Source organism: Hemibagrus wyckioides, linkage group LG15 (genome assembly GCF_019097595.1).
Source record: "Hemibagrus wyckioides isolate EC202008001 linkage group LG15, SWU_Hwy_1.0, whole genome shotgun sequence".
NCBI classification, from domain to species: Eukaryota; Metazoa; Chordata; class Actinopteri; order Siluriformes; family Bagridae; genus Hemibagrus; species Hemibagrus wyckioides.
Window position 1 is genome coordinate 9,096,998 of NC_080724.1, and position 21,406 is coordinate 9,118,403.

General features: G+C 39.4%; 2 protein-coding genes across 2 annotated transcripts; one reads left to right on the forward strand and one right to left on the reverse strand.

Moving 5' to 3' along the window:
* On the forward strand, positions 1-5,034 carry sdf4 (stromal cell derived factor 4). Its single transcript, XM_058410401.1, has 7 exons — positions 1-159; positions 982-1,322; positions 1,477-1,613; positions 1,994-2,107; positions 2,269-2,427; positions 3,265-3,440; positions 3,535-5,034. The coding sequence occupies exons 2-7, from the start codon at positions 1,015-1,017 to the stop codon at positions 3,709-3,711; spliced, it is 1,071 nt and encodes a 356-aa protein (XP_058266384.1). The 5' UTR covers positions 1-159; positions 982-1,014; the 3' UTR covers positions 3,712-5,034.
* An 876-nt stretch (positions 5,035-5,910) lies between these two features.
* On the reverse strand, positions 5,911-11,247 carry LOC131366169 (golgin subfamily A member 6-like protein 24). Its single transcript, XM_058410402.1, has 6 exons — positions 10,855-11,247; positions 10,345-10,555; positions 9,652-9,852; positions 9,306-9,545; positions 8,780-8,941; positions 5,911-8,203 (listed from the first exon to the last, which is right to left on the reverse strand). The coding sequence occupies exons 1-6, from the start codon at positions 10,932-10,934 to the stop codon at positions 8,096-8,098; spliced, it is 1,002 nt and encodes a 333-aa protein (XP_058266385.1). The 5' UTR covers positions 10,935-11,247; the 3' UTR covers positions 5,911-8,095.
* Between the last annotated feature and the right edge of the window lie 10,159 nt (positions 11,248-21,406).

Genomic DNA, 21,406 nt, shown 5'->3' on the forward strand with positions numbered 1-21,406 from the left:
TAAACCAATCCTCCTCTGGCCACGTCAACCGGAACTAGCTGCTCTGGAAACTTCATAAGGCGATGTGATTAACGACATTAGTGGAAGACCGACTGTCATAACGAGGTTTCGTTATCAGTGTTGCATTACTGCTCCGTCGTTAAAGAAACCATTGACCCGGTATGTGATTCGTTTTCTATCACGCGCACACTCCTTCCATTTAGGGAAGCTAGTTGCTAAGTTATCCCGGTCAGTGCTAATGAGCACGGGAGCTAGCGTTGACCAGATAGGTAGAAAGATAGCTGGTTAGTATTATTGACCTGAGGTGATTTTTCTAACTAGGTGTATGTTAACCTTTAACTTTGTTACTCCGGACAAATATTAAGGGAGCTATAATTTCTAAGTTTACGCTGTTTGAAGATAGCAGGCTAAAACAAAATCTAGCTAAGTTAGCTAGCCTAGTCAGGGAAGTTAGAATTATTACTAGTGTAAAAGTGCACTGCTTTTAAAGCGTGATACAATGATGTTTATGTCAAATGGAAAAAGTGTATATTATAGTCACTAGTTAAGTCCAACTCTTTATATTTAAGGTATTTAATATAATGTGTGTGGACTATATCAGAGGAATAATTGGACATTTTAAATGTAAAAATAGGTATAAACGTGTAAAATGTCGTGTGGTAATGTAGAAGCAGAGATGCTTGGATCTGAATGTAGGAGAAAACTGCAAATGTGGTTTCATGTCGTATTCTTTAGTTAGTGTAGTTTATAAAGGAAATTAATGTTATATCATAAAGACACATAGCCGAAAGTATATGGACACCTGACCATGTATGGTGTAGTCCCTCTCTTTTACTGCTATAATAACCTCCGCTCTCTGAGAAGGACTAGATTTTCAAGATGTTTCTGTGATATGATCTTACATTCTGTGCCATTATGTTATCAAAGTTTGAACGTTTGACATGACTAACATTGGTTTGTTTTGTTTTTTTTTGCCTGTAGTGTCTCCAGCATTTGAGGTGTAAGCTGGCAGTCATGTCCAGTATAAGAGGAGTTTGGACAGGGCACAATGGAGCAGTGTTCTTTGCCCTGTTTGTGATTTTCATCGTGGATGTCCAAACACGGCCCGCAAACATATCAGTCCACAGAAACAAACATGTAAACGGTAAGGAGGAAAACGAGATCCTTCCCCCTGACCACTTAAACGGTGTCAAAATGGAAATGGATGGTCATCTGAACAAGGACTTCCATCAAGAAGTGTTTCTGGGAAAGGAGATGGAGGAGTTTGATGAAGACTCAGAGCCCAGGAAAAACCGCAAGAAATTAATTGAAATATTTAGCAAGTATGTTACTCCTGATGAATTTTCAGACAAGGAAGTTCTTTCTGCATCATAGGGTGTTTGTTTGTTTGTTTTTTGTTTTGTTTTAATGCAGTGTGTGGGTTATAATACTGCCAAATGTTTGTCAACTTTTTCTTTTCTTTTCTTTTTTTGGTAGAGTGGATTTCAATAAGGACAGAAGTGTCAGTGCTAAAGAGCTTCAACGCTGGATCATGCAGAAAACAGAAGAGCACTTCCAAGAGGCGGTGAAAGAGAACAAACTTAATTTCCATGCTGTAGATCCAGATGGAAATGGTGAGCTTGCATCGTTTTTAAATCAAGTCAGAGCAATTTATTTTCCTATTGTTAAGGCTTAACATGCACTATTTTATCATTTCCCTCCATATCATTCCCTCCTCCATTTTGTCCTTTGTAATCAGCATTTGTTCATTTGCATGTTATTTAGCTATTCAAATGAAAAGGGTCATGCTAATTTGAAAATGAGCTTTTAACAAAGAGATGAAGAAATTTATTTACCGAGATTCTTCTAGAAGCACAGCAACAGTGGTATTATTTATTACAGATATGTTGAATATATTACTTGTTACAATATTCTCCTATGTTTGGAAAGATATTCATACTCCCAGTTGTTTTGTATTATATTTAACTACTCAATCAAACTGTTCGTTTCTCAGGACACGTGACGTGGGATGAGTACCGGGTGAAGTTTTTGGCCAGCAAAGGCTTCAATGAGAAGGAGGTGGCTGAGAAGATAAAAAATAATGGGGAGCTTAAACTGGATGAGGAGAGTAAGTGAAAAGATCACTTATACTTGCAAATTCACAATGTAGTGTAGTTTTCACTTTTCGTTAAACTGCATTTCCAGAGCATAATAATGATAATAATTATTATAATAATAATCAACAACAAGTTCAGCATGATCAAGGTGGATTGATTTGTATTTTTACAGCCCAGGAGATTTTGGAAAGCCTGAAGGATCGCTGGTTCCAGGCCGATAACCCTCCAGCAGACCAGCTGCTGAACGAGGAGGAGTTTCTCTCCTTCCTTCATCCAGAGCACAGCAGAGGAATGCTCAAATACATGGTCAAGGAAATCATCAGAGACCTGGGTGGGCATAACAGTACAATGTGTTTCGTTTTTACTTTAGTTTCAAGACACTTTTTGATAAAATAGGTTAGTATCTGGGTGAAATGTACTACCACAGGTTCACATATTTCAATTGTCGTGTTCAAAAATGTCAGTGTAGATCAGCCATAACATTGAGTAGTGACTGGTGAAGTGAATAAGACTGATTATCTCCTCATCATGGCACCTGTTAGTGGGTGGGAAATATTAGACAGTAAGTGAACATTTTGTCCTCAAAGTTGATGCGTTAGAAGCAGGAAAAATGAGGAAGCAGAAGGATGCGAAGTGAGTTTAACAAGGGCCATATTGTGATGGCTAGACCACTGGATCAGAGCATCTCCAAAACTGCAGCTCTTGTGGGGTGTTTCCGGTCTGCAGGGGTCAGTATATATCAGAAGTATCCTTTAAGGCCTGTAAGTTGTGAGGTGTGGCCCATGGAAGCCCCACCTCGCAACTTGCAGGACTTAAAGGATCTGCTGCTAACTGGTGCCAGATACCACAGCACACCTTCAGATATCTAGTGGAGTCCATAACTCAAAGGGTCAGGGCTGTTTTGGCAGGACCAACACAATATTAGGCAGGTGGTCATGCCTGATTGGTGTATATTGACTAGTGTGAAATAAATCATGGGGACAAATGTGAGCTAGTTTATTAGTAGTTAATTGGCTGCCAGTTTGCAGCAGGAGGTGAATCACATACACACAGTAGTAACGGAGTGCATGTTTAAGTACACATACACTCATTTGCATATTTAATCCTGGTATGGAATTTTTTTTATATGCAAGTAATCCCTTTCTGTTCACCTACTGTTTTCTATCAGATCAAGATGGAGATAAAGAACTGACACTGTCCGAATTCATCTCTCTGCCCATGGGCACGGTGGAGAACCAGCAGGGTCAGGATATTGATGATGACTGGGTTCGTGAGAGGAAGAAAGAGTTTGAGGAGGTCATCGATGCCAACCACAACGGCATCGTCACCATGGATGAGCTCGAGGTCTGCCAACAATCCACACACACACCAAAAGTCTAAGCTTCCTGGGGATTTTTGTTCCAACCAGCTTCCCTAACACACATTTTCTCTTCCACAGGAATATATGGACCCCATGAATGAGTACAACGCTCTAAACGAAGCCAAACAGATGATCGCTGTTGCTGACGAGAACCAGAACCACAACTTGGAACTGGAGGAGATCCTCAAATACAGCGAATACTTTACCGGAAGCAAGTTCATGGACTACGCCCGCAACGTACACGAGGAGTTCTAAGACGTACTCCTCAATTCTGTAAAGAGGGGAAAAAAACTTAATCTTAACAGCTGAACTGGCAGATATAACAGTCCACACCTCCCTTAAGATTGCATATGGATTTGCCTCCTAGGGATCTGATTGGCTCATTGGAGAGTGTGTGGATGCTTGAAGCAGTGTTAATGTCTCTGTAAGGCATTCAGAATTCCTCTAATATTTTTTCACACGCCATCAGAATCTTCCTTCTGTCCGAGCTGCTTTTCCTGAAGTGCGATAATGATTAATATTTAATATCTGAGAAAAAAAAAAAATCATTGCTTTGAGCTATAGACAAGTCTTTTGGTCCCTCTTTGTATAGAGACTTTAAAATAGATGAAAATGTAAATAAGATTCTTGAAAAATACTTTGAACTAAAGTCATTTGATTTTTCTCAAGAAGATGCTTTTGACCTATGGACACCTGCTGTTTCCAGAGTTGGAGAGCTTAAACACGAAAATATCAGTAATGCCAAAAAAAGTCAAACTGAAACACTGGTGTATGTATGTATATGTAAAACAAAAACATGCTGTTGCACTCAAGACGTTTAGTTTTATTTTATACATTATGTGCATTTTCTTGACAAAGTACTTTATTCCCCCTCGCACAGCCAGTGTACGTTTGCACAATGTAAAAACGAGTAGTTATTGATGAGATTATTATGATGTAGCTTATCCATCCACCGCTTTCATATCCCTAGAGTTCTTTGTGAGGATTTCTGTTTTATTTCTAGGTGATTTTATTTTTTTTCTATTGACTGGGGAAAAAAAAGCTGGTCTTAATAGAATTAGCAGCTCAACAGCTCTGGAAACAGCACCAGTACTGTGAGTGTCTGTATCGCCTCCCATGGATCTTGTGTGCATTAGTTTTCATCCTAGGATCCCTGAATCACCTGCAGAACAACAGATTTATTTTAGAATTATTTTCTGATTCATTTTTTTTTCCAAGACTGAAGTATCAACCTTTAATTTGATGGAGTCCATTTGATGTGAAGTAAATGGGGGTGTATTGATGTATTATTTCAAATATATATTATTATCTATAAAGAATATTTTCTTAAATTTGTCAGGTTTTGTTTCAGTAATATTTAATAGGTTCTCTAATTCTTCTTTGCATTGTATTTGATTCCATTATTATAAAGTATGCTTTCTCGGCTAATTTATTGTCGTCTCATGCCTGATATGAGCTGAAGAAGCTATGTGTGTACAGTATGATGCCCTTGTCTTGTGGAAATGTTTGATTCAAATTTTATTTCAGCTGCTGAATGTCTTGGGGCTTTTATGCATTAAACAATGCTGTGTAAACTGAGTTAAACCTTTGCCTCCATTCTGTTTTTGTTTTAAAAAAAATCTTTTTAAGCTATATCACTTTTCTAATATTTTGTACTGCATTTTACAATCTTTACTATTCAGGCTTTTATGGTAATGGTACCAAGAGTTATCCTCAAATGAATTATAGTGAATAAGACTGATTATCTCCTCATCATGGCACCTGTTAGTGGGTGGGATATATTAGGCAGCAAGTGAACATTTTGTCCTCAAAGGAAAAATGGACAAGTGTAAGGATCTGAGCGAGTTTGACGAAGGGCCAATTTGTGATGGCTAGATGACTGGATCAGAGCATCTCCAAAACTGCAGCTCTTGTGGGGTGTTCCTGATCTACAGTGGTCAGTATCTATTAAAAGTGGTCCAAGGAAGGAACAGTGGTGAAACTGTGACAGTGTCATGGGTTGTCAAGGCTCATTGATGCATGTGGGGAGTGAAGGCTGGCCTGTGTGGTCTGATCCAACAGACAAGCTGTTGCTCAAATTGCTGAAGAAGTTAATGCTAGTTAATGTTGGTGCCCACTGATGCTGTGGATGGATCTGTGTGGACCAGGAGACAGCCATGGACAGAGCCACTTGGGGACTTTCATACAGTCAGAAATCTGCCATTACATCTGTCAGCTTGTGACAGCAAAGAATTAGTGTCTATAATGACCTTAGAAACTACACTGACCTAATAGTTCCTCATGGGCCATTGATTTCTGTTGTAGAAAGGACATTAATCAGTTACAGTTACATTATTTACTGTTCAGTGTCACCCAAATGAGGATGGGTTCCCTTCTGAGCCTGGTTCCTCTCAAGGTTTCTTCCTTATTCCATCCCAGGGAGTTTTTCCTTGCCACCGTCGCCACAGGCTTGCTCATTAGGGATAAAATGGTTTAATTATTAAATTTAATGATTTACTCTTATTTCTAGTTATTTAGTTATTTTTATTTATTTATTTATTTTATTTTTATTTATTTTTCCCCTCCCCTTTCTCTGTTTTTCTTCTTTTGTAAAGCTGCTTTAAGATAATGTTCATTGTAAAAGGCGCTATACAAAATAAATTGAATTGAATTGAATTGAATGCTGGTTCTGATAGAAAGGCGTCAGAATACACAGTGCATCACAGTTTGTTGCATATGGGGCTTCATAGTTGCAGACCACTCAGTGTGCCCATGTTGATCCCTGTGCACTGCCGAAAGCGCCAACAATGGGTATGTGAGCATCAGAACTGGACCACAGAGCAATGGAAGAAGGTGAAGGTGGTCTGAGGAATCACATTTTCTTTTACATCACCGGGTGCATGTGCGTTGCTTACCTGGGGAACACATGGCACCAGTATGCACTATGGGAAGAAGGCACGCCGGTAGAGGCAGTATCATGTTTTGGGCAATGTTCTGCTGGGACACCTTGGGTCCTGCCATCCATGTGGATGTTACTTTGACACATTCCAGACCATGTACACCCTTTCATAGAAACGGTATTCCCTGATGGCTGTGTCCTCTTTCAGCAGGACAATGTGCCGTGGCACAAAGCAAAAATGGTTCAGGAATGTTTAGATGAGCACAACAACGAGTTTGAGGTGTCGACTAGGCCTCCAAAATTTCCCAGATCTCCATCCAATCTAGCAGCTGTGGGGTGTGCTGGACAAATAAGTCAGATCCATGGAGGCCCCACCTCATAACATACAGGATTTAAAGGATCTGCTGCTAACATCTTGGTGCCAGATACCACAGCACACCTTCAGGGATCTAGTGGAGTCCATGCCTCCACGGGTCAGAGTTGTTTTGGCAGCAAAAGGGGAAGCAAACAATATTCTGCCTGGTTGGTGTATGTAGAATTTATCATGAAGCAGCATTTGTTGTTTCTCGGCTAGGATTTGTTGTTGTTGTTGTTTTTATGAGTACACTTCATTTCTGTCCCATTTCCTTTCCCAAATCCTTTCGAACCACAACACCATCTTTTCCCCAAGGATTTAGCTCCTATCTTCCTTATTACTGCATAAATTTCTTCAAATGTTTAAGATTTTCTAACCTCCTTTCCCTTTTGCAACTTTCCTTTAAAATACCTTCTCTATGGTTTCGAGTCAGAAGCAGAAGTTCAGAAACTTTCTACCACCAACTTGGTAGTGCAGCCAGCAATGTTGGTCCACCAGGCCTTAAGTGGAAATGTCCAAATTGGGCCCAAAGTGTCAATATTTTGTGTGGCCACCATTATTTTCCAGCACTGCCTTTAAGGCCTGGTCACACTACAAGACTTTAACCGTCGGCAAATCGCTTTGCTGTTCAGACTACATGACTTCACTGTATGTCTTTTTGTCCTTGTGGTGTTCACACTACGCGACGAATGATCCACAAGAGGGGGTCGCACACCACACGATCTGACAACTCTTGTCACTCAACGCCGTCCCCAAACCACGTTTTGTCACGAAAACGCACGCAACAGGTGGATCCAGAAATGACGCGAGACTTTCGGTAGAGGTTTGTTTTGAAAATGGACGTCGGCAGGAGTCTCGTACTAAATAAATGTTAATTTATTAAAATAAATGTTGTGTCCACACTATTTTTGAAACCATGTTGCTGCTGCTGCTGCTTTTCTTCTGGTGACCTCAACCTGTTGACTCTCTCATTGGCTGGAGGTCGTAGCTACAATTGACACCACGTGATGTCGAGTCGGCCGACCGTCCCAGATATTTAACATGCCAGATATCTGGATTTTGTCTGCGAGGTGTCAGCGAGCCTCTGTGATGCGTCGTTGAGTAGTTCACACAAAGATTGCCGAGCGCTGATCACCCGCTGATTTTCCCACGATCACAGACCGATCTGTCGGCGAGCTCGTTAATTTGCAAATCGGGCTTAAAATCCTGTAGTGTGAACGAGGCTTTAGGGGTGTACTCACTTTTGTTGCCAACAGTTTAGACATTAATGGATGTGTGTTGAGTTATTTTGAGGAGACAGTAAATTTAAACTGTTATACAGGCTGTAAATTCCATAAACTGAAATGTACTATAAACATCTATATATCTTCTTTCTTTCTTTCTTTCTTTCTTTTTTATCTCCTTTTTTAGGCTGGCCTTTCCTTGTGTTTTTGTGTGAATTTTCCATTGGTGAGTGTCGAGGGATTCGTCTTGGGTTGATGCACCGACGTCACATAACAGACAAAGTCCTTAATCTGTGAATGAAAAGATTGTAAAACGTTAGTTTTTATGTATTCTGCTCGACTGGTCCCACCATCTCTCAACACTATGTTGGGAAGAGATGTCCTTTAATAGGGATAAATTACAAATAAATCAACAGTATTTCTGATACAGTCTGATTTATTAAGCTCCCTCTCTCTGTTTCCTTAATAGTATTACACTTATTTCTCTAGGTGCATTTAGCACTTTAAATAATTAAAACTCCACTGAAAAATTTCATATAATGCTGAATTTTAACTCATTCATTTCTAAAGCAAATAATGCAGAGGGAAAAAACACTTAGGATGGACATAAAAAGTCTACACAAGAAAAAGTATTAACCATGAGTTTGATGTGATTGTTCCCATTATAGAAGGGTGCACACACATTTTTATTTTTTTTTTTATTGTTTTTCACATTAATATTGGTTGCAAGTTTACAATAAAGATGGAAAACATGATTCATGATGATTTACCTGCCATTTTAACAGGGGTGTGTAGACTTTTTTATATTCACCGTACATACATAAAGACATTTCTTACTAATCAAGTGATTAAAGCTCTCTACAATACCTCATCCAGCAACTCTAGTGTCCTCTCTGTGGTTGCCACATTCTGGATGTTGTCATCCCTATCCCAGACCAACGAGGACAAGGTAGAGATGCTCATAATGAGTTTAGACATCTCACTGGTTGTCTTATTCTCCAACTGGAACATTTCTGCATATTCATTCTCCTGGTTACAGAGGGACATATTGTACAGAGTAATATATTGTCAGTGAATTGTTGCACAGTTACATCAGTCCAACTGAAGAAATAGACTGAAGTCAGGACCGAAAATGTCAGAGACCAAATAAAGATGTTCTCTAGTTCTAAATGGGAATTGGGAGGTGAGCAAATTTGAAAGAAATGAATGAACTAATATGTTTCATTAGACAATTGATGTATTCTGCTAGTTTGTATGCAAGCTAGTAAAAATTCCCCTCATCGCCTGTGTGTCACACATGGCTACTCATGACTTGCACACTAAAGCAGATGTTAAAAGTGTGTGTTAAAACCAGTATTCAAACATAATTTAAAGTTCCACTTTAAACTCTCACCATTTGCTGGATCTTCGCTTCTACCTTATCCAGTTTACAAGTCAGCTTTTGGATCTTGGTATACAGAGTCACTTTCCTGTGCTGGAGCTCTTCCCAAATTTTTCTCTGCTCTTCTTTTTGTTTCTCCATCTCCACAGTCATCTCCTTTATGATTAACTTCAGATTCTCCTGTACCTGCTTATGTGTGTTGATGAATTTCAACACATCATGAATGCCCTGAAACTGTGGAAGGTCCTGAAACTAAGAGCGTAAAGATTTGGGGTTGATTGTGTGTTTTACAGGGTCTCATTTCATCCACACTTGTGTTTCTATTAACACACAATAATATTAATGAGTTATAACTAACCTGGCTACTTTTCTGGACCACTGCATTCATATATGCTCTATTAACACACTTTGTCTCAGTTTGTTGCTTCAGATGCTGCTCCAAAGCACTCTGTATCTCCATCTCTTTATCTAGTGTTTGGATGAACTGTCTCGCCTTCTCATTCTGCTTCTTGCTGTAACATGCTTGCATTTCATCCTTGATCTTTTTCTCCTTAATGCACTGTGTACAAAAAGTGCCATAGTTATATTAGATTAAATGTTCTAATCCCATTTCAAAAGCACAGCTCAGTTGTTTACATTTTGTACTAAGTGAAGGTTGTGAGGTCAAATCCCAGGTCTATTAGAGACACTGTTGGACTCTTGATTTTGGCTCTTTTGGTCGTCAACTGACTTCGACCTCGCTTGCAGAGGTGGGAGGTAAAAAGCACAAAGACTCTGTTACTGGTTTTACGTTTCTGAACCTTACTGGCGTTTATCTTTCACATAATAGTACTTACAACATTTTCAAACATTACATCACTGCATTTCTCTATAAAGTCCTCCACATTTCCATTCATAATTTGAACAGATGTGACACCAAGAATGATACGTATCACCCTTTAATCGATCTGCCGTGTGTTTATCACTGCAGACTGTATTGTGACAGCTCGCTGTTAGCATTCAAGCAAGTTTCTATAAATGTCTTCATGAGTAAATGTATGTGAATATATACCTTCAGGTATCTGCAGGAATTTATTCGCTCCTCCATCTGCTGTTTATTTTCCTTCATTTTTTTCTTCCGCAGCAGAAGAGTCTCCTGGTTATTTTGCCTAACCTTTTCCTGCAGCTTGAGATCTTCTTGCAGTTTTCTGACATCCGTTTTCACCCTCCACAGCCGAGCTGATGGATTTGTCTGCTTCTTCTCTGTAGGAAGAATGGGTGTTCTGTAAACACAGCAAGGTAAAGCATGTCAGAGTTCACACCATCGAAAATACTTTTTCAGAAACACTATCCAAATAAAAAATAATCACTACCCTGCAGGTATGATTATATAAAAAAGAATATTGTCTATAATCAATTGCCATAATTAAACAGTATCTTTAAAAAAAAACTGGATGCAAACACCCGTTAGGTGCAACAACAATTTTGTCTATAGTTGTGGGAGCAAACAAATGTTATGTGATAAATGTTAATTGTAACCTAACCAAAAAACTACACACAGATAAAAGCTGGCATTACTTACAGGAACTGCTGTTCTGTGTTCATATTATTTCCTCTGGAATCTCTTGTCTGGAGTGTAGACATCTCTTTTACAAAAGACATAATGCTTGGTGCACTGTGATACGATTCTGTTGCAATGTGCAGCAATGTTGGTTAGACCGTCAGAAAGCACGTGACGTCATGGTCCATGTGCTCAAAGAATCAGTCTTTCGTTTCAGCTTCCGTGACGTCATCGTTCCGAGCGAGTGAAGAGGGAGGGGCGATTGGCCAGTAGACTTGAGGTAGATCTGTACACCCTGGTCAATTTCACAGCTCAAATACGAGCGTGATATGATAAACAAATATACAGCCCGCTGGTCAGTGTGAAATCAGTGAATGTGAAACAATGAAACGCTTGACCTGCACAATAATTAAAAATTCTCTCTCTCTCTCTCTCTCTCTCTCTCTCTCTCTCTATATATATATATATACACACACACAATGCATACTATTTCCGGGTTGTGCGCGCTGCAAAACAAAATAAAATGAGAGCTATAAAAGCGGAAATGCATGAAATAATCATTTAGAATTAGCCTTAATGTTTTGCTCGTCTTGTCTACCATGTTATTCATTTACAGTGAATCTACTCCAAAAATCACTTTAAACTTATGGCGTAAGTAGAAAATAAATGGCGTAAAATAAAATATCGTACTTGTAAAAAAAATAAATAAATAAATAAAAATAAAACACGTGAATCACAAGGATGCTAGTTTGTTCTTTCCAGAATGCTAGTGTTTGTGCAGTTTGTGAGTTTTATGCAGATTAGGGGGCGGGATAAAAGTCCCCATTGGTCCACTGTTTCTCAAACTACTGCCCTCCTCTAGACGAGCAGTAAATAACGTCAGTGACGCGCGACTCTGCCGGTTAGTGTTTGAACCTGTCTTAAGCAAGTGAGATGATTTAATTAATACGTTTACGGTTTCTTATACACTCCTCACAAAAGTTAAGGATATTCGGCTTTCGGGTGAAATTTCAGGATGCACCTAAAATGCACTATAACCTTTCCAGGTGAACTTAATTTGACCTTCTCTACACTTTTGAATGCACATGTCCAACTGTTCAGTGTTTTCAGTAGTTTTTGCATAACTTGCTGTTCTCTAACAAGATGCTTAACAGCAAAATTCACAACTGGTGTTTGATCCTTGAATCGACCAATAAATCTTCTGGTTCGATTAGAATTGGTATTTAAACAGTCCTCCTCATCATGCTGTTCACATTTTGAGACCAAGACGACATCTAACAATTGATCAACAGTACCTCACATTTGCGGGGCTTCAAACAGGATGTTCTCAGAGGGAAGTGGCCACTGAGCTTAGAGTGTCACAGAGTGTCACCAGCAGGTTGCGACAGAGATACAGAGAGACTGGAAGAGTCACAGAAAGGCATAGAAGTGGACGTCCTTTGGTCACATCCCAAGTTGATGACCGCTTCATTGTGAACAGTGCCCTGCGGAACCGGATGATGAATGCCACTCAACTCCAGGCACATTTAAGGGAGGTGAGAGGCACCCAAGTGTCATGTCAGACCATTCGAAACCATTTACATCAGCGTGTTATGCGTGCTAGACGACCTGCAAGGGTACCTGACCACACCATCAGGCTAGGGACCATTTACGCTGGACGAGGGACCAGTGGGCCTCAGTGCTGTTCTCTGATGAAAGTCGATTCACATTGAGCAGAAATGATGGCCGCCAACGATGTTGAAGACGTTAAGGAGAGCGCTATGCATCAGCCACTGTTGTCACCAGACGAGCCTTTGGTGGTGGTGGTGGTGGTGTTATAGTCTAGGCAGGTGTGTCTACTCAATACAGAACTGCCCTACATCTTGTGAATGGTACAGTGACAAGTCAATACTACCTGAATAACATCATTAATCCAGTCATTGTGCCCCTGCATGAACAACACAGGCCTAATTTCATCTTCATGTACGACAATGCTACAGCTCACCGAGGTCGCATCTTTAGGGAACGGCTGCTGGAGGCTGGGGTACCTCAAATGAAGTGGCCTGCAATTTCTCCAGACCTGAATCCCATAGAAAACCTATGGGATCAGCTGAGTCGCCATGTAGAGGCTCATAACCCTGCACCCCAGAACCTCAATGACCTGAGGGCCGCCCTTCAAGAAGAGTGGAATGCCATGCCTCAGCAGACAAGTCGTCGACTCGTGAAAAGCATGAGATGTCGTTGTCAAGCTGTAATTGATGATCAAGGGCACATGACAAATTATTGAGACACTGACATTTTTTGTTGTGGTATACCACCACTGTTGTTGGCTTTTGTTTCAATAAATTGTTTGAGATGAGGAAATCACCATTGCATGCTTCTAATTAATTGCCCTACTTTCATGATATAATATCACTGTAGTGTGAAATTTTCCTTAGATTTCACCCAAAAGCCAAATATCCTTAACTTTTTGTGAGTAGTGTATGTGTGTCTATTGTAGTATTGTGTCAATCCTCCTGTTATTATGCTAAAGAGTATTTTAATGAACTGGACAAGTGTATCATTGTACAATCATGTTCAGTTTCATCATGATGAAATATATAGCTTTAAGGTAATGTAGTTCACTTTGTGTTTACTCTTATCTCTGTATTAACCCAGACTCTAAACCAGAGTCCTGTATCACTGCGTCCACAGGCTCAGGTCAGTCAGATACAGGCTCAGGTCAGGTTCAGCAGGATCAGAGACAGACACAGGCACTGATCAGGAAATGTCCATGCTGGTGCTGTAATGAAGCATAGATTCCCTATGCAATGTTTTCAAGATGACCGTTAATAAAAGCTAGATATTCAGTTTTATATGAGTATATGAAAGTCTGCTGCATTTCTCTTTATCACATTTTTCGCTCTTTCCCCGATATTTTCAGTAGGCAGACTGCTTGTGGAAAAAGAAGAATAAACACTGTTCCAGAAACTAGGAAAGATAACAAAAGCTTTAGTCTAAATGTTCAGGGCTGCCATTACAGTAGTGTTCTTGCTTATACAAGATGTACTTGTTTGATATATAAAATACAGTTGTTGTTTTTTGTATAATATTTTTAAAGTATTTGACTCTGCACTTCTGTTTCTGCCAATTGCAGTAGTTTTATTGCTGCAGTTTTTATAATTCTGTGTCGAGGGCTGTTACTGCTAGTTCTGTCCTATGTTGAAAAAAAGAAAGAAAGAAAATAAAGTTTTATTTAAGCAGTGCGTGTTACTGTTTTACTGAGAGGGAGGGAGAGGGAGAGAGCTGTTTATTCATATTATAACAATGGCTTCTTGTCAGAGTCAAGCTCAAAATAAGTCTTTAAATTAGAATTTATTTCTAGACTTTCAACATCATTGTGGAATTGCATGCCACTACAAAAGGTGCAGAAGGATTTAGGGTTAAATGCATTGCAAAGTGATGCCATAAATGTAATTAAAACACGTTTATTCCACAATTTGCTGCACATAGTTTAAAACTAATAAATACAGATGTCCTCCAAAGTCTCAGGATGTGGAGTTTGGGTCAGTGTGTGTCCTAAACTGTGCCTGTGGTCACAGCGTCCACTCAGTCTCTGTAAGCACAACCCCAGTACTCTGCTCCTCTAGAAAGAAAGCAATGTCCTCCACACCTACACAAACTGGAACATTTAAGAACCATTTCAGACATATTACACCTGATTCCTTGGACAATTAAGGCATCTAACTAACGTATACATTGATATCGATTACATGTAGAAGTGCGTAATCGCCCATCTTCTCACTTAAGACAGGTTCAAACACTAACACTTTACTGATTGGCTAGAGAAGGGCAGTCGGTTGAGAAGCAGTGGACCAATGGGGACTTTTATCCCGCCCCCTAATCTGCATAAAACTCTACGCGTAATTTTTGGAATAATAAACAAACACTAGCATGCTGGAAAGAACAAACTAGCATCCCTGGGATTCACGTGTTTTATTTTCTTTTACGAGTACGATTTTTTATTTAACGAGTACGATATTTTATTACGAGTACGATACTTATGGCGTGGATTTGACGCCCTATAAACTACGTTCCTGTTTAATGCCACAGGGTGGCGCCCAAGTGTCACAGATGTGTATGTGCACGCGCTCGCGCACTCACGAGACGGTTTTATTGTCTTTTTCTTTTTAATATCACCGTGAGGATCTTCAGTTGACATAATTATTAATGCAGCTAACTAATGCTGTGCCTAATCCTAAATCTAAACATAACCTTAATCTCAGTAACCAAAAGCAAACATGTCTTTATTTCCGAAAAAAAAAAGTTTTCCTCATGGGAACAGGCCAAATGTCCCCACAGTGTCCATGTCAGGACATTTAGTCCCCACCAAGATATAAAAACAAGCTTCATTCACAGCAGCGACGCTTAGACATGCAATAAATACATTCCTGCATATGGATGCTCTGCTAATGCATGACACTATTTTCACTTCTTTCACTTTTTTTATGTTTCCTTTTTTAATGAAACCTGTACACACAGTGTTACTTTTCACTGTCCTGTCTAAAAATCTCACAGGTTCAGCTGATGAAATTCACTGAGCTTCACTCTAGGGTGTGGCGCTGTGTGAAGAGTAGACAGACGGGTTTTCAGCCTGGTGGCAGTGGGTAAAAGGCTTGTGAGTTCCTTCTCTCTCTCTCTCTCTCTCTCTCTCTCTCTCTCTCACACACACACTCACTCTGTTTCTCTCTTTCTTTCTCTCTCTCTCTGTTTCTCTCTCCCTCTCTTTCTGTTTCTCTCTCTCCTTCCCTCTCTTTCTGTTTCTCTCTCTCTCTCTCCCTCTCTTTCTGTTTCTCTCTCTCTTTCTCTCTCTGTTTCTCTCTCTCTCTCTCCCTCTCTTTCTGTCTCTCTCTCTCGCTCTCTCTCACTCTATTTCTCTCTTTCTCTCTCTCTCTGTTTCTCTCTCTCCCTCTCTTTCTGTCTCTCTCTGTCTCTCTCTCTCTCTCTCAACTCTTATGCAAGGAGGGAGAGTCTTCCCACCTCCCCTCAGTGTTGTTGTTTTTCTCAATGAGCCAGGCTCTCCCCAGTGCAGGCCCCTGAATGCGCCTGTCCACCGGGCCCCTTTCCTGGAAAAAGAGTCCTCTCAGAGAGCGACAGAGAGAGATGGAGAGAGAGAGGGAGAGAGAGAGAGAGAGAGACAGGGAGTGGGAGGGGGTCTTCTTCCCCTTCCTGTAAGTCACATGGCTGAAGATTTGAGCCTGGGCCCTGCACAAACCTCAGATTTGGCCAATCCAGCCTGTACTTTGCTTAATGTGGGTTGTGTTAGGTGCAGGCCGTGAAGGACACTAAGGCTCCTCGGATCAAGGCGGGATTTTGTCAGTTCAAATATAACAGTTCAAAAAAGAGGCAGTATATCTTCTACATGCTATTCACAATATAAATATATTATTCATACTCATTTTTTATCTTCTGGGTCATAAGAACGAAATTGTTTTCTTAAAGTGTTCAAAACTGTTAACAGAAACATTTCAGCATTATTAATGTTAACATTGGTGTTAGTGTTATTATTCTATACCGTAAGTGAAAAGATATTTATATCAAGAATAATGATGACGTTTTACTTTCTTTTATGAAACGAGCTAACCTGCTATTTAAGTGTAATTGAATTGGTTGAAAATCATAACGTTGTTCATAACAAAAACTACTGATAATTATAAGTAATCCTCTTAATGGATCCTAAGACAAAACTAACTGGAAGCTATGGATTCATTTTCAATAACAGCAGCTCTGAGAATATTCTAAGCTATAATTCAAACAATATGTGGATGTGCTCATTCTAATGGGCTGTTGTGTTTGTTGTAGCAGCTACTTAGACTTGCAATGCAAAATGTAACTCGAATTAGAATCATTGTTACCCTGAAGCTTTCCGTAAGGAAATGTTTATGCACTTAAGGAAGGAGTCTCCAGTGTCACAGTCTCCTGATGTACCACAGTGGGACTGTTGCATCATTGGTCCATGGTTAGATCCTGATTTTGGGTCACTGTGTGTTTCTGGGTCCTATTTGTGCTTGTGATGAATCCACCACCACCCTGACCACCATTCTAAGCAGGATAAAGCAGTTACTAAAGACAAATAACTGCAAATGGATGTTCTGAAAATGGTCATATTTCAGATCTCTCCTTAGTAGCAAGTTTATCAGAAATATTCACTTTTCTTAATTCCATCAGGTATAATAAACAACTCAGCAATGTCAACTAGAATAAACGATTATTAACATTCTTCTTTTCATTTTGTGTACATGATCTTGTGCACATTACACACACACCAATTTTTTTTTGCCTGTACAAATATTTCTGTACATAAACTGATTTTGCGAGTGTGACAGGCTACACACAAAAACATCCTCAGTCCCACAATAATAACTTATTCATTTATTCATCCACAGTAAGCATTTAATCCTGGTCAGGCTTACTATGGATCATGAGTCTATCTCTGGAATACTAGATGTGAGATGGAAATTCACTCTGGATGGGTTGCCAGTTCATGTCAGGGGACTGTGCATACACTATATTGCCAAAGGTTTTGGGACACCCCTCCAACTCATTGAATTCAGGTGTTGTTTTTCAGGGGTTGGGCTTGCCCACTTAGTTCCAGTGAAATGGACTCTTAATGCTTCAGCATACCAAGACATTTTGGACAATTTCATGCTCCCAAATTTGTGGGAACAGTTTGGGGATGACCCCTTCCTGTTCCAACATGACTGCACACCAGTGCACAAAGCAAGGTCCATTAAGACATGGGTGAGTGAGTTTGGTGTGGAAGAACTTCACAAAGACCAGACCTCAACCTGAAAGAACACCTTTGGGATGAATTAGAGCAGAGACTGTGAGCCAGACCTTCTCCTCCAACATCAGTGCCTGACCTCACAAATGCACATCTAGAGAAATGGTCAAAGATTCCCATAAACACACTCCTAAACCTTGTGGAAAGTCTTCACAGAAGAATTGATAGCTGCTAAGGGCGGGCCAACTCCATATTAAATTCATGTGCATGTAAAGGGAGATGTCCCAGTTTTGGAATGGTTTAGAGTCTCCTCTCTAATTCATCCCAAAGGTGTTCTATCAGGTTAAGGTCAGGACTCTGTGAAGTTCCTCCACACCAAACTCACTCATCCATGTCTTTATGGACCTTGCTTTGTTTACTGGTGTACAGTCATGTTGGAACAGGAAGGGGTCATCCCCAAACTGTTCCCACAAAGTTGGGAGCATAAAATTGTCCAAAATGTCTTGGTATGCTGTAGCATTAAGGGGCCAAGCCCAACCCCTGAAAAACAACAATGATTTGATGGGATGTCCCAAAACGTTTGGTAATATGCAGTACAGACTGAAATTGAACATGAACATGGTTCCTCCAGGACACAGAGCTCCAGGAAACGACACAGAATTAAAAACATTACACACATTAATTGGAGTACAGAGAACTACAGTTGTATGTATGAGTGTGTATGTGTGTGTGTCTGTATGATATCTATATGATCTTCTTCTACATTAAGTCTTCTGCCATGCACAGGTTGCATATAATATATGGAGTTATACCATAATAAGGAAACAGGGTATACACTGATAGTTTTATTCTACATAGATAAGTGTACCAGCTGGCAAAAAATACATAAAATATCAACATTATTTGCATATTCATCAGATATGCTTAAAATGATACACATTCCAAAATTTACTGTATACTCAGACAACAGAACCGTCACAGCAGTGATTTTATCATTTTACTGTCATCTTAGTTAAAAAAGTGAAGCTGTATGTAGATATGATGTATCACTAGCACTTGATTGCTGAGTTCTGTTTATATAAGTTTTATAACAGACATGTCATATAAATGAATTGAAAAGATTTATGAAATTTTCTGTGAGGAAAAGTTTGGTAGCTGGTAAGTGGTTGAGGCTCTGGGTTGTTGACCAGATGGTCAGAGTTCAAGCTACTGTTTGGCCCTTGAGCAAGGCCCTTAACCCTCTCTGCTCCAGGGGTGCTAAATCTTGGCTGACCCTGTGCTCTGAGCCCAATTTCCAAAGGTGGGATATGCAAAGAAAGAATTATATGTGACAAAAATGAAGGCTTCCTCTAAAAAAAAAAATACAGCATTGTCAGAAGGACAATAACTGAAGATGGGGTGATTTTTATCGTTTATCGTGTGATGAATATGCCTAATGTTATGAGAATATCTAATGTTCCTATATGCTTCTTTTGCACTAGTTTCTTTTAAAGGCATTCTGTTTCAGCATGACCAGGAATGATTTGTGTCATGGCAGCTTTATTATGTGTAGGGATGTGGTAGTTTAGTGGTTATGGTGTTAGACTACAGATCAGAAAGTTGCAAGTTTGAATCCCAGGGCCATCAAGCTGCCACTGCTAGGCCCCTGGGCAAGACCCTTAACCCTCAGTTGTATAAATTGAGATAAGTTGTAAGTCACTCTGGCTAAGGGTGCTTACTGAATGCAATAAGTGTAGTTTTCTATTTGGATCTTGGTTTATGCACCCAGTGTTTCGCACTATTTTATCCCTATGTCCAGTTTTTGGTGATCCTGTGCCCACTGTAGACTCAGATGGCTGTTCTTAGGTGACAGGATTGAAACATTGATGTGGTTTTCTGCTGTCATAACATAAATTGCCTCAAGGTTCAACATGTTGTGTAGTCTGAGATGCTTTTATGCTCACCACGACTGTAATAAGTGATTATTTGTCACATAGCCTTCTCGTTAGCTCTCATTAGGTCTTTCCTGATGTTTATTTCTTTCTACATTGTAACACAATGCTGAAGGTGGCCAAAATACACAATAATGTCCTTTGAACAGTTGACATTGAGATATGTCTGCTACTGATGCTCTGTAAAGCCTTCATAACGGCTCTAATCTGAGGTGCTGTTAATTGGTGATTTCTGAGGCTGGTAACTCTAAATGAACTTCTCTTCTGCAGCAGAGGTCAGTTTTGCACAAATATGAGTGAGTACTATAAAGCCCTAGTAGCACTCTATACCTTCATCCAACATATCGTCCTACCATCACAAGCAAAAATAATTGGGGAATCTATGATTGTACTGCATGATGCATAACCCACTGCTGCTTTTACTACCACCATTAGTTTCTTCCAATATTCTTCCCCATAACTGTTTATAGAGAGAGTATTGGGAACATAAGATTTTAAAGGGGACGTTTGATTAGTGGTGTGAGTTTTCCATATTCAATGAGCCACAGTATTCCTATCTTTTAGTTTATCTACACCACTGTCATGCACAGCGCTGCTCTTCGTGCATTCAATATTAATATCAAAACAAGAGCTGTTTTGCAAGGCAATGTCCTTTCTTCTGAAAAAAAAAAAAAAAAAACTGTTCCGGAAAAAAAAGCATGTTTTGGAATTCTGCTCACAATAATTTTAGCTATGAGTCCGCGCGGCTTTCACGAGGAATGTAGACACTGCTCCAATGCTTGTTTACATCTCAGCTTTGTGGTATAGAATTGGCCCCAGCTGGGACTTCTCAGGAATAGATTTGCAGCACTGGAGCTTTCTTAAAGCTTGAAGCCTGCCACTCTTTCTATGCATACTTGCATTTTTAGTCCTCAGCTTACCTGCTTAACACAGTATAAAAACTTAAAGAGTACACTCAAGATTACAGTCTTGCAAATGACTTTATATTGAATACATCCTGTACGTACATACAGTTGTGATCGAAACAGAATTGAATGAATGTATTTGTGACTTCATTCCACACCTTTATGTTCAGAAAAGTTAAAACATACATCTTACAAGATGAGGTTTGCAGGTAAAAATGATCTAACATATCAACTGCATCATGAATTGTTAACCTCAAAACCCTGACTTCTGAGTTTATTATTCTATTCTGCAAGCTTCTTCTTCTTCTTCTTTTTTAATCACAAATATAATCAAAACCATGCAATATTTCAAGAATAGTTTACATACTTGAACTGATCTAGTGTTTTTTTTTTTTCTACCACTCCCACACATAATGAGCCTTCACTCTGACTTTTCTTTGTTTTGTGTATTTCCTTTTAATTATTATTTTTAGAAAGCAAAAGGCAAATTTAACACAACACCTAAATGTTCAGTTAACTTATAAGGCTTATTTATTTAAGGCGTATGTTATGTCAGTGGTGTACTTTGGTAAGTGATCGAATTTGACCACAACATATACTGGTCCCACATAATAATAATAGTAATAAAAAACCAGACAGATACAAAAGCACTAAAAACATAGTGATTGTTAAAATCATTATATCACCCAGAACGCAGAGCACGAGGCTAAGACTTCATTCTAAGTGCTTCTACTTACTAAAACTTATTACTTTATTTTACTAACTTATATAGTAGACTTATAGTAGCTACTTACTGTTGCTAACGCAGTTGGATTTCCGTTCGAATGAAAGCACACCTACAAACGATGAAAATGACCAAACAAAAATATAAAATGTAAAAAACAATAAAGCTATAAATCTCTAGAACAGTAAGAACAGTTACAGTACACCGGGTACAATGGGATCAACAACAACATAAACAATATCAATAATTATATCCATGTATACTTCAGTAC

Excerpts from the sequence above, each read along its gene's own strand:
- sdf4 (XM_058410401.1), top strand. The coding sequence starts at position 1,015 with ATGTCCAGTATAAGAGGAGTTTGGACAGGGCACAATGGAGCAGTGTTC. Across the intron at positions 2,428-3,264 it reads GGAAATCATCAGAGACCTGG|ATCAAGATGGAGATAAAGAA; the intron begins GTGGGCATAACA and ends GTTTTCTATCAG. Across the intron at positions 3,441-3,534 it reads TCACCATGGATGAGCTCGAG|GAATATATGGACCCCATGAA; the intron begins GTCTGCCAACAA and ends TCTCTTCCACAG.
- LOC131366169 (XM_058410402.1), bottom strand. The coding sequence starts at position 10,934 with ATGTCTTTTGTAAAAGAGATGTCTACACTCCAGACAAGAGATTCCAGA. Across the intron at positions 10,556-10,854 it reads AACACAGAACAGCAGTTCCT|AACACCCATTCTTCCTACAG; the intron begins GTAAGTAATGCC and ends CTGTGTTTACAG. Across the intron at positions 9,853-10,344 it reads ATTCCTGCAGATACCTGAAG|TGCATTAAGGAGAAAAAGAT; the intron begins GTATATATTCAC and ends TTTTGTACACAG.